At 36.7% G+C, this 12,816-nt stretch overlaps 1 protein-coding gene across 7 annotated transcripts in view; it reads left to right on the top strand.

Moving 5' to 3' along the window:
- Window positions 1-12,428, top strand: part of Cul4b (cullin 4B) — a 100,042-nt gene extending 87,614 nt beyond the window's left edge. For all 7 annotated transcript variants that reach the window (XM_085685091.2, XM_048439294.3, XM_085685090.2 and 4 more), the window contains 8 exons: window positions 305-415; window positions 1,340-1,425; window positions 2,956-3,063; window positions 4,053-4,166; window positions 5,114-5,219; window positions 6,412-6,584; window positions 7,827-7,979; window positions 12,265-12,428. In XM_085685091.2, coding sequence (XP_085541217.2) covers window positions 305-415; window positions 1,340-1,425; window positions 2,956-3,063; window positions 4,053-4,166; window positions 5,114-5,219; window positions 6,412-6,584; window positions 7,827-7,979; window positions 12,265-12,360 — 947 coding nt within the window. In that variant the 3' untranslated portion in view covers window positions 12,361-12,428. The remainder of the gene's footprint in view (window positions 1-304; window positions 416-1,339; window positions 1,426-2,955; window positions 3,064-4,052; window positions 4,167-5,113; window positions 5,220-6,411; window positions 6,585-7,826; window positions 7,980-12,264) is intronic.
- Window positions 12,429-12,816: the final 388 nt, after the last annotated feature.

Below are 12,816 nucleotides of genomic sequence, written 5' to 3'. Positions count from 1 at the left end.
GATCTTTGCACTATTAAGAAGCTGGGATTTTGCTGCTTGTTTTAAATCTCTTGAATTTTGGTGCTAACCAGTACCAGTGTACTAAAGTTTTTTTTTTTCTGAAGAAAAGTTAATATTTTTATTAATAGTTTTACAGTAAATAACTTTTGAAATGTCTGGCATAGACCTCTAGTGTTCTTAAGTTTACTAAACTTGAATGAAATGTATAAAGTAAAATAACTCAAGGTACTGTGATTAAGATTTTTGAAGCCCATTTGTTGAACCTTACTTGGCTTATCATGAGTGTTATATTTTTATTTAATAGGCAAAGATGTTTTTGAGGCCTTCTATAAGAAAGATTTAGCCAAACGCCTATTAGTTGGCAAGAGTGCATCTGTAGATGCTGAAAAATCAATGCTGTCTAAACTGAAACATGGTATGTTTGCCATTCTCTTTCCTTTTTATTATTTCAGTTTTCCTTTAATAGTTGAGAGAAATGCTGGATTGATTGTACTATTTTCATTGATTGCTTTCTTGTTAATCAATTTATATACACATGATGAAAACAAACTAAGGGGGTGGGGGAGAGTGGCTCAGTGGGTAAGAGCACTTTCTGCACAAGTGTGAGGACCTGAGTTTAAATCCCAGCAGGCCTGGTGGTAGTGGCGCACACCTTTACAGATGAATCTCTGAGTTTGAGAGTAGCTTGGTCTATAAGAGCTCGTTCCAAGACAGCTAGGACTATTATACAGAGAAACCCTGTCTGGGAAATAAATAAATAAATAATTCCCCAGCACCCAGGTAAAAAGGCCATGTGTATATGTGTAACCCCAGTGACTAGGAGTTAGGTGAGAATGGGAGACAAGAGGATCACTGGGGCTTCTTGGATACCAACCTAGCTCCTAGATACAACGAGAGATTCAGTTTCAAAGGAATAAGGTAGAGTGTGGTAGAGCAGGACAGCCAGTCCTCTGGTGCATGAATGAGTGCCTGCACCTGTATACACATCCCTGACCCTCACACACACACAAACCCATAAATTTTAAGTGAGCTTATAAGGATCCTAGCCTCTTGTTAATGTCTAAAATTGTTGACTTTTTTAAAAAATAAGAAGTTATTCTTCTGTATATGTGTATAAAATGTTCCTGAAATACCTGAAAGTGGATAAGGTTGCTTACTATAGGATTAAAGAGTTTGCCTCTGAATTAGGGCACACACTGGGGATAAGAATTTCTTTTCATTCTTACCAAAAGTTAAAGGTCATATTTTATGCCCGAGTAAGATTTTCATTTTCTTTCCTAATTTTTAAATTCTTTGTTTGTACTACCTTGAAATGTAACTATACAAATATCTTCAATAGAATGTGGAGCTGCATTCACCAGCAAGCTTGAAGGGATGTTTAAAGACATGGAACTTTCAAAAGACATCATGATTCAGTTCAAACAGGTAAAGTGAGTTAAAAATCTTGATTCCTTGAATTTAAGGATATTTGAGTTAAGTTTTCGTGGCACTCCATATTGAAGAGGATAAATAGAAACATATATTTTTTACAAATAACTTCATAGCAGCTTAAACGATACAGTAGAAGAAAAAGATCATTAATAAAATGTAAGTACATTTGACCTAAGTCAGGATTTAGTCTTAATAAATATCTAGAGTGCCAGGCAGTGGAGGCACATGCCTTTAATTCCACCACTAGGGAGGCAGAGGCACACGGAGCTTTGTGAGTTCAAGGTCAGCCTGGCCTACAGAGAAACCCTGTCTCGAAAAACCACAAAAAATGTTAGGAAACACCCAGAATAAGACAGAAATACAAGTAAAATGTATTAGACTAAAGTTAGCATAAGAAGAACTATAGCTACACTATAAGATTGGGCTTTTTTTTTTTGATGTCTAATCAGTTGGAGGATTTGCATGTTCAGAGCTTGTAATGTGAGAGAGGTGAGGTGATAAAAGGTGGGGGTGGTGTATAATATCTCTGGGGACATTTGGGGTGAGAAACTGAAGCTATAGTTTTTGAAGACATTGAATTGATAGAAGGTTATTTTAAAATATTATAAGAACATAGCTAGATGTAGTTTCTATAACTGCAGTTTTGGCTGCTTTGAATGCTGAAATGGATATGGGCAACAGAGTGAGACCCTGTCTCAGACAGCAGCAGTAGCAACAACTAGGTAATAGTGATGAAAATTAGATTTTAGACTCTCAGAGTTTCTGGTCATGGCTTCTTGATCACTGTATTGAAGGTAGTAAATAAAGCTGAAGGACTCAAGAAAGTTCAGTCAGTAGGATCATGGATCTTATAGTAACTGCCGAATAGGATTATCTGCCTTGTCCTTTCCTTTTCTTCCTTTCCCACTTCATGTCACCACCTTCGAACAGGGAACGGAGCAGTTGAAAAACCAAACACTTGGGCTGGCTGGTGGGGTGAGGAGTGGGAGTTGGTGCAAGGTGTTCCAATCCATGTAGGGGTTCCCAAAGGGGGAGACTCCAGGTAGCATTGGGGGAAAAGAATGGAGAAGAGATTCTGTAACAGCCTAGCTATATGTGAGAAATTGAGTTAATAATGCCTAGGATGTTTTCATGGGATTTTTGCATGCCAGTATATCAGAGTATATTTTTTTACTCCATTTTGTATAATCTTCAAGTCTTAATAGTTAATTGACTTTATTTTCATATTCACATATATGTGTGAATATGGTTAGTATTCACACATATTTTTAGAATAAACAAATTCTTAAATGAATCAAACTGAGCAGTGGTGGCACATGCCTTTAATCCCAGCACTTGGGAGGCAGAGAACTCTGAGTTCAAGGACAGGCTAATCTGTGTTGTGAGTTCCAGGACAAGCTTCAAAGCTACAAAGAAACCCTGTCTCGAAAAAAACAAATAAAAAAAAAAGTCAATATTATGGTATGACATGTATACTTCTCGGTATATATGTTGATCTCAGTGTATATATTGATCTTTTTATAGTATATGCAGAACCAGAATGTACCTGGCAATATTGAATTAACTGTGAATATCCTGACAATGGGTTACTGGCCAACTTATGTACCTATGGAGGTCCATTTGCCACCAGAGGTAAGATTAACTGTTTCAGACCTTAGCTATAGGTATAGAAATCACACTTTTTTTCTGCTTTTCATTTGAAAATATGTGCCTTTTAAAGACTTACGTTAGCAAACATATCAACAGAATGAATGTTAATAATTTATTCTTTTACTTCAATTTCCAAGTTCATTTGAGCACATTATTAATGAAGGTACGTTTCCAAATTTAGTGTTATTTTCCCCCAATTCATCTATTTCTTAGATTATGACCCCTTAATCTTCCTAGCTGTCAAAAAAAATGTTGCCCATATATTTCACCTTAAGTCAGGACTGGTGAATATGATGGATAATTAGGTATCCCCTAATGCCTTGGAAACAGTCCCACTCAGGACCAAAACCTAGAATGTTGAATAGAGAAAGATACCGAGAGTCCTCTATGAAAGTATCTTGGACGGCCCAGAGAGTAGATTTCCCTTAATAAGGGAAGAATATGGTGAAGATGAAGAGAAAGGTCAGAACTTGAACTTTAGAAAGGCTCACATTTAACAGATAGTAAGAAGAGGTCTTACAAAAGAAACTTGGGCAGAAGCAGCAGTGAGAGAAGCGAAACAGTAGAATCAATAGAAGCCAAAGTCACCAGAAGTGAAGGAATGATTCAATAGAGCAGAAAGCTAAAAGAGTGTAAAGATTGCTAAGCCCTGTTACATTGGGTAGATTTTTACCTTAAAGTGATTGATACTTACTGGATAATCATGAAAGCTCTCAGAAGTTATGTCAGATGGGGTTAAGAGAGGTGAGAGGAATGTCATTGAAGTTGCCCAGGGGTGAAGACACTACTTGCCACCAAAGCTTCAGCTCTGTAGTTCAATCCTCAGGACTTACAAAGTGAAATAGGGAAATGACTCCTGAAAGTTGTCTTCTGACCTTCATGATCATGGCAATAATAAATAAATTTTAAAAAGTACTGAAGGTGGTATTGCAGATGCAGCTTAAAGAAACACTTACTTTTATTTGCTTTAGATGGTAAAGCTTCAAGAAATTTTCAAGACATTTTACTTAGGCAAACACAGTGGCAGGAAACTCCAGTGGCAGTCAACTTTGGGACACTGTGTGCTAAAAGCTGAATTTAAAGAGGTAAGTGGATATTCCCAAAGCTTAATTTCTGCCTTCATCTTTAATATGGAAGTCATGTCCCTTGTTTGGAAGGTTCAGGCTGCTGTTTTATAAATGTGACTTTGACACCACATGGCAACAGTGACAGTTTGTTATAACTTTGTGTGTTTTTTAAAATGATCACCTTTTCAATAATTGAGTTGGCTCTTGTCTAAAATTAAAAGCAATAATTTCTCTTGCTGTGGATGCAGAACACGTTATCTTGTCAGAAATTATGTTACTGGAGAACAGAGTGGGAGATTAAGGCAAACAATGTCCATCTTTAAATAAAAATTCCTACAGCTGTACATTATTGATCTTAGCCAAGTCAAAATCCATTTGAAAGTGGAGCATAGTGGCACAGGGCTGTAATCTTTGGGAGATAGAAGCAGGAAGATTGAGAGTTCAAACACATATTTGTTTAAAAAGCAATTAAGTCTAGCCTGGGCTGCATGAAACCCTGTCTCACAAATGCATTTAGAATAGTAATTCCTTACTGCTTATCGTGAATATTTATAATGATACACAGAGGACTGAGTTATTTTCATTACTTTGTTTGCTTTTAATAAGGATTATTAAAAAAAACTATTAATAGGCAAACTAATCCTTCACCTTGTTTTCTGTGGAATCAAACCTAAACCTCAAAGTGCACAATTTATTGCTACCTGAAGCAGGGTTTTGGTACTGTTAATCTGTGCTTCTTAACTCAATAATTAAAAATGCTTTTCCTGTTGACTCCCCATGGGTGGCCTTGCCCTTTCTGAGGAGTGGATGGGAGTTTGGTGGGGCAAGGTGGTGAGAAAAGGGGAGGAGAGGAGGGAGGGAGAGCTGTGCTTAGTATATAAAATGAAAAAAAAATTAAATAAATCTTAAAAATGCTTTTCCTATAAGATTTTTTGATGAATAGGCTAACTTCTGTCTTTTAACAGGGCAAAAAAGAACTTCAGGTCTCTCTTTTTCAAACCCTGGTGCTGCTAATGTTTAATGAAGGGGAGGAGTTCAGTTTAGAAGAGATCAAGCAAGCTACCGGAATAGGTTTGTATTGCATCTGTCAAGTAGCAAGCAATTGTAGTTCTCTGCTCTGTGTTGTAGTCACTGTGTTTGTTCAGAGCTCAGATACATACCAGGAAATAATCCTCTCCTGTAGACCTTTTTAAAATGATTCATTCATTTATGTGTGTATTGTGAGCCTGTGTGAGTATATCTATAATACACATGTGCAGGAGTCTGTTGAGGCCAGAAGGGGGCATTGTATCTCCTGGAATTTGAATTAGGTGGTTGTGAGTCACCGCGTTGGTGCTGGGAGCTGACATCTATCTGGTCTTCTGAAAGACCAGAAAGTACTCTTCAACAGTGTGATGTCTCTACAGCTCCCTCCTCTGTATTGATAATTTCAAAACCAGTAAGTATCAGTATGTAGTGCTAACAAAAAATGTATTAAGAGAAACAAGATTGTGGAACGGAGTGGGACTTGAGTTGGGCCTTCAAATTTTGGTTGGAGGGAAGACATGAAATAAAGGAAATAGTGTACGAAAGACTTGGGCATTGTAGGTAGGGAGCATGAAAAGTTTGTAGCTTAGAATGGTGAGCTCTAAAACTCAGTAGGTAAGATGTATAGATAGACTGATGAATATAGCTAAAGCCTATGCTGTAGTGACTCAAAGTATATGACTTAAAGGAAATAAATTATTTGGGCAACTTACCTGGAATTGATAGGGCCAGCCATCTGGAACAGAAAAAAGTCTTGTTTAGAAACTATAGAGATAATTCTGGCATACAATCCTAAGGGGCTTCTGTTAGAATGATTCTAACAGAAATGAAATTACTAGAACCATAGCGAAATGAAGGAGAAGGATGACTTAAAAGATGATTCTAGGGTTTTCACTGGATTAGGTTAGTAGTAGTATCATTAGCAATGAAACCAGAGGGTTAATGGAGAATACAACATACTGGAGTGATAATATAGTAGCCAAGTGGTGTGTCATTTTAGTCATTGACCTGAGAGAAGGGAAATGTTGCATCACAAGTTGTGGTAGTTGTCCTCATAGGGTGACAATAAATGCTTTTAGAAGACAACTAGAAAACATGTTATTGGATAGCACAAAGAGCAGCTTTTGATGACCTTGGGGGAGGGAGACAGTTTAATAATGTGTAAAAATTAAATTGATGTTGAATCTAGTGTTCTACATGCTACTAACAAATAAATGACTAACCATTATTTCTTCAGAGGATGGAGAATTAAGGAGAACACTGCAGTCACTAGCCTGTGGCAAAGCTAGAGTTCTGGCTAAAAATCCAAAGGGCAAAGATATCGAAGATGGTGACAAATTCATTTGTAATGACGATTTCAAACACAAACTATTCAGGATTAAGATCAATCAAATCCAAATGAAAGAAACGGTAAACCTTTTGTGCTCTCATCCTACTGTATTAGGTTTATGTTTGTTTATAGAAGAAATTTACAGATTAAAAAATTATATGCTTGAGTGTTTTACCTGCCTGTGTGTCTGCATCACATCAGGCCTGGGCCCCATCTGTCAGAAGAGGGCATTGGATCCACTAGAGCTGGAATAACTGTGAATGGTGCTGAGAATTTTATGCTGCAGGCCCTCTTAACTGCTTGAATCATGTTTCCAGCCCCAAAATTTACAGTTTAATTTTTTAAAGATTATTTATTATGTGTACAGTGTTCTGCCTGTGCACCAGAAAAAGGCACCAGATCTTTTTATAGTGATTGTGAGCCACCATATGGTTAAGGCCAGTGCTCTTAACCTCTGAGTCATCTCAGTCCCACAGTTTAATTTTCTAATGCTGCCATTACTCTTAACTAAGGTAATACTTTTCAGTATTTGATTTTATGTTTCTTTTTATTGAGGAATCAATATAATAGGGTTGGCAGTCAATATAGTTGTTTGGTTGGTTTTTGTTTGGTTTGCTTTGGTTTTTCAAGACAGTTTCTCTGTAGCTTTGGAGCCTGTCCTGGAGCTAGCTCTTGTAGACCAGGCTGGCCTCAAACTCACAGAGATCTGCCTGCCTTTGCCTCCCAAATGCTGGAATTAAAGGTGTGTGCCACCACCACCTGACTTTTGTTTGTTTGTTTGTTTGTTTTCGTTTTCATCTTTTTCTTCAGATGAATTTATGGAAGTAAATTTTTTGGCCCAATGGGTATGAATATTTTAAATTTTAGGATAGGCCAGAGAATAACTTCCAGTATCATTCCTTAGGAACTATCTTTGTTGTTTCTTGTGGTAGTCTCTTTGCCTGTAACTCACTAATTAGGCTAGGCCAGCTAGGTATTGAGTTCAAGGAACTGGTTTTACATGAGTTCATGAAAATCTAAATTTAAAAATCAGGTCCTCATGCTTGTAGGCAGGTACTTGACCAACCGAGTCTTATCACCACAGTCCAAGGTGGTATTTTTCTCTTAATCTTAATCTGTATAGGCTTTGCTTTATTGGTACAGGGCAATATGATTAGAACAGAAGGGAGCTATATTTGTCAAGTTTTTTTTTTCCTCTTGCATCTGTATTTATAAGGTCCCACTTAGATAAGTCAGTACCTTTAGAACAGAAACACTGTTATGTTCCTAATGTACATTTTGTGTGAATAATTAAGTTTGACTTCATTTGATAATTTTTTTAGGTTGAAGAACAGGCAAGCACTACAGAAAGAGTATTTCAAGATAGACAATACCAAATTGATGCTGCGATTGTCCGAATTATGAAGATGAGGAAAACACTTAGCCACAATCTTCTTGTTTCAGAAGTCTACAATCAGCTAAAATTTCCAGTAAAAGTAGGTGTTTCTCTTTCTCCATACTGGACTTGTTATAAATGAAAGAGAATACATTTGATTCTAGACCCTAATCTTGCAAATATAGATGAAAAGCTTAAAGCCATTTGGAATGACAGGTATTTATTTCCTATAACCATGCATGTGATTCACAAAAGAACTTTTGTTGGTATATGTATGCAACTGATAAATTGGGGGAAACAATTTATAACTCCCCCTGTACTTGAAAGTTTAGTGAGTAAATGTGTCTTTGAAAGTTTTGAAGTTTATTTATTACCTATCTTATGAATCTTCTTTTTTGAAGATACCTTGGCATTTGACATATTTGGTTATTAGATTGAGTTTTATCTTGTTTAGTTTACCTTATATAAATGTTTTCTCAAGTTTGTAAGAAGCTCCTGGGTGTATCTTAGTGGTAAAATACTTTTAGTGTCTTTTGAAAATGTCTAATAATATTTCTAGTAAGCTGAAGTTAGTCTGTGCATTGGTATGTTCCAATGCAAATGTCCAGTAGTAATAAAGGTGTTTAGACAATGAGGTGTTGTACTTTTTTACAAATTTTGAAAGATTTCTAGATTGGGTGGTGGTGGTGCAGGCTTTTAACCCCAACACTCAGGAGGCAAGAGACAGGATCTCTGTGAGTTTGAGGTCAGCCTGGTCTACAGAGCAAGTTCCAGGAAAGACTCCAAAGCTACAGAGAAACCCTGTATCAAAAAGCAAAATAAAAAACATTTCTAAACTTTTGTAATAATAATAGGCTCCTGGCTATTAAGATTCCTAACAACTTAGGTCATTTACTATTGCTGAACTTGTTTGCAATTGATAATTAAACTTAACTCTTACTATTATTTTGAACTTAAATGGGATGGAAAGTATAAAACTGTCAGTATTAAGTTTGGTATGCATGTAGGTATGTAGTAGCTATTACTTCTAAGAAGGTAGGATGCTGCTTCAAACCTCAAACTGTCGCTTCATTAGTACACTTACATGCTCACCTAATCATTTTACCTCCAGCAAGAGCACTTACTGATACTAGAATGGAGGAAATCATTTACTCTATAACTTAGGTCATAACTAAGCCAAAACCATTTGATATTTAAATCTTGGTGTTACTAAATGGAATTTTACGTACCTATTTTTCTCATTTGCTTTCTATTTTGTTTTGTTCTTGAGTTAGGGTCTTACTGTGTTCCAAGGCTGACTTGGAAATCAGCCCTTCACACCCATCAATTCTATATCTGTGACTTCAACAAATCAAATGTTAAAAACATCCTTTAAGAATGCATTAGTTTTACTATAAAAAAAAAAAAAAAAAAAAAAAGAATGCATTAGCTAAGCCAAGTGGTAGTGGTGCACACCTTTAATCCCAGCACTCGGGAGACAGAGGCAGGTGAATATCTGTGAGTTCGAGACCAGCTTGTTCCAGGACAATCAGGACTGTTATATAGAAAAGCCCTGTCTTGAAAAGTCAAAACAAACAAAAGAATACATTAGCTGGCTGGTTATAGTAGTGTGAATACCTTTAATACCAGCACTGAGAAGGTAAAGACAGGCAGATCTCTGAGTTTGAGGCCAGCCTGGTTTACAGAGTGAGTGAGTTCCAGGACAGCAAAAATTACAAAGAGCGACCCTGTCTCAAAAAAAACATACAAAACCAAAAGCCAAACAGATGCATTAGCTGTGTGCAGTGGTGTGTACTCATAGCTACCAGCTATGAGTATAACTTGAGCCCAGGAGTTTGAGATCAGCCTCAGTAATGTAATATGATTCTCATCTTAAGAAAAAATTGCATCGATATTGAATATTCATTTTTTTCCTTTTCAATATTTGAACTAAAACAGTATAAGAAAATTCTATATGTTTATATTGAATCTTGGATATTGTAAGTGATGTGAAAATATTTGTGTGTTTATATCAGGGTCTGACTATAACTCAGGCTGACCTCAAAACACATAATTCTCTTACCTCAACTTCTCCAGTGCTGGGATTGTATGTATGTGTCAGTACAGCTGGCTGAAAGCACTGTCAATTGTGCTGGATGATAGCAGTAAGTTATATGCAAATACTGAACATTAGTAAATTTGGGTATGTCAGGATTCTAGAACCAGTCAGTTACCTGTTCATACGAAAGAATGCCACACACACACACATACACACACCAGTAGCTTTTTTATTCAAGTGATGAGTATAATTATCAATGCATGGTTATAATTTTTTAAAAGGATTTTATTTTCAATTATGTGTCTGTGTGGGTGTTTACTTGTTACAGAAGTGTCTGCTCCACTTGGAGCTGGAGTTACAGGCAGTTGTGAACCACCTGGCGTGGGTGCTGGAACCAAACTTGGGACCTCTTCAAGAATAGTGTACACTAATATTCCCTGCAACCATTTCTCTAGCCCTATAATTTTATTGTTGCTGTTGTTGTTTGTGAGAAAATTTGGTACATCCCAGGTGAGACTCGAATTCCCTTTGTAGCTGAGGCTAGGAATATAGGCATGCTCTATCGTGCCCAGCTCTAAATTGTCATAAATTTTAAATTAACTACAAGATTCAGAAATCCAAATCACTTGTATATGTAGTTAAAATTTGTAGTTAGCCAAAAATATATAGGTGTGAGTTAATGTGATATTTTATCAAATTTCATGTAGTTATATGGATGTTTGGTGCTGGGGAATGTAACGTAGGACCCTTGCATATGCTAGACAAGTGCTATACCATCAAGAAAAAGTCTCATCCACCTCCACTTTTGTTTTGTTTTTGCCAACCTTCTTGAACTCACAGTCTTTATTTCTCAGTAGGTCTAATATTTCATTTAGTTTATGTAATAGATTCTCTTATACATTTTTAAATTTGTTTGTATTGTTTAGTTACTTAATTTCAGGTGTTTTTCTTGTTTGTCTGTTTGAGACAGTGTCTTACTGTATACCCCAAGCAGGTCTTACTCCTGTTGCTTCTGGCTTCCCACTTGCTGGGATTATAGAAGTACATAACAGTGCTCCAGCTGCATTTAATTAAATTTAACTTAATTTGAGACTTAGTTCTTTTTTTTTTTTGACATGAACCATGTCAGTTTATTGTGAGACTTAGTTCTTAATTTGGATCTTGCTATGATACTCTGGCTGGCCTAGAACTCACTATGTAGACCAGGCTGGCCTTAGGCTCACACACATCTGTCTGCCTTTGTTTGCCTCCTGAGTTCTTGGACTTAAAGTGTACCACCACTCCCAGCTTAGTATTGTTTTAAACTTCAATTTATAAAAATAAAAACTGGAGAACTAGCTTTTACCTTGAGTTAATAATGATGTACTTGCCATTTCAAGGTATCTTTATTGAACTGAATAATGTTGTTTCTCTAACTTAAAATGTGTTCCTGTGTGAAATTATGAGTTGAGTTTTTTGTATTTATTATAGAAATTATCTGGTTCTCAGAATATATTTTTAAAATAAAAGTAGGGGCTGGAGATAGTTCAATAAAAGTAGGACTGGGAGAGGTGATTCAGCAGTAAAGCACATTCGACTGCCAAGCGTACCTTTAGTCCCAGCACTCGGGAGACAAAAACAGGCAGATTTCTGTGAGTTTGAGGCCAGCCTGGTCTACGGAGCAAGTTCCAGGACAGCTAGGGCTCTTACACAGAGAAATGCTGTCTCGGAGAAAAAAAAAAAAAGGAAGGAAGGAAGAAAGAGCACTGATTGTACTTTCAGAGCACCTGGGTTTGATTTCTAGTATGCATGGTGGCTAATATATCTTTTTGAACTCCATCTTCAGAGGATCTGACACCCTCTTCTGGCTTCCATGGATACTGCACACATGCTGTGCATAGACAAACATGCAAGCAAAACATAAAAGTAAATCTAAAAACGTAGTAAAAATAAATTAGTAGGAAATATTATATAATGATATGATAGAACTATGATATTATAATATTTATATAGTGTGTAAATAGATATCTTGGTGGGGGATTAAGACAGGAGCTGACTGACAAGCTCCAGACCACCCTCAAGCTTGTGACTCTCCTGCCTCAGCCTCCTGAGCAGGGTTATAGGCAGGTGTCACCATACCTGCTTTTGTTCTTGCTCCCCCTCATTTTTTTAAAGATCATGTTTCTCTGTGTAGCTCTGGCTGTCTTAGAACTTGCTATGTAGACCAGACTGGCCTCAAACTCACAGCAATCTGCCTGCCTCTGTTCAATTACTCCTAGCCTTTGTTCTCTATTTTGATGGGATGTTGGTAGATGGGCTTATACTGGTGATTATGAGCTTTGCATTGAAAATATATTTTCTCTTACAGCCTGCAGATCTAAAGAAGAGAATAGAATCCCTAATCGATCGGGACTACATGGAAAGAGATAAAGAAAACCCAAACCAGTACAACTATATTGCATAGAATGTTGGCCTTGGAACATTTGTTGTCATATGCCGTAGCCATTGGATAAACTAACTTGTTGAATCTCATGTTATTTGACTTTTTTTATACTTCCAATGACCAAATGAAGCAGTGTAATGGAAATAGTTGCGTGGACTTTTCTCAGTGGTTAACATGCCCATTTTAAAGAGTAATACTTAATCTTTAAGAAGAATGTTGTTGAACTCTTTGCATGTTATTTAGTATGATGTGCAGAAAACTCTTTAAGAAAGTTCCTGGTCTTCATGATTCCTTTTGGAACTGGGGAAGAGACCCCTATGGCCATTAAAAGGGGGGAGGGGGATTCTTAAACATCATCAATGAAACAAAAGGTTTATTTGCTTAAAAGTCACTTAAAGATACTTAAACTGCATGCAAACTTTATTTACTGTACAGAGTTCTGGATGTATTTATCAAATAGAAAAACCACCCTGAACT

This window comes from Myodes glareolus, chromosome X (assembly GCF_982192425.1).
Source record: "Myodes glareolus chromosome X, mMyoGla1.1, whole genome shotgun sequence".
Taxonomy (NCBI): domain Eukaryota; kingdom Metazoa; phylum Chordata; class Mammalia; order Rodentia; family Cricetidae; genus Myodes; species Myodes glareolus.
Note: the sequence above shows the minus strand (reverse complement) of the source record. Positions and strands in the feature narration are given on the sequence as shown.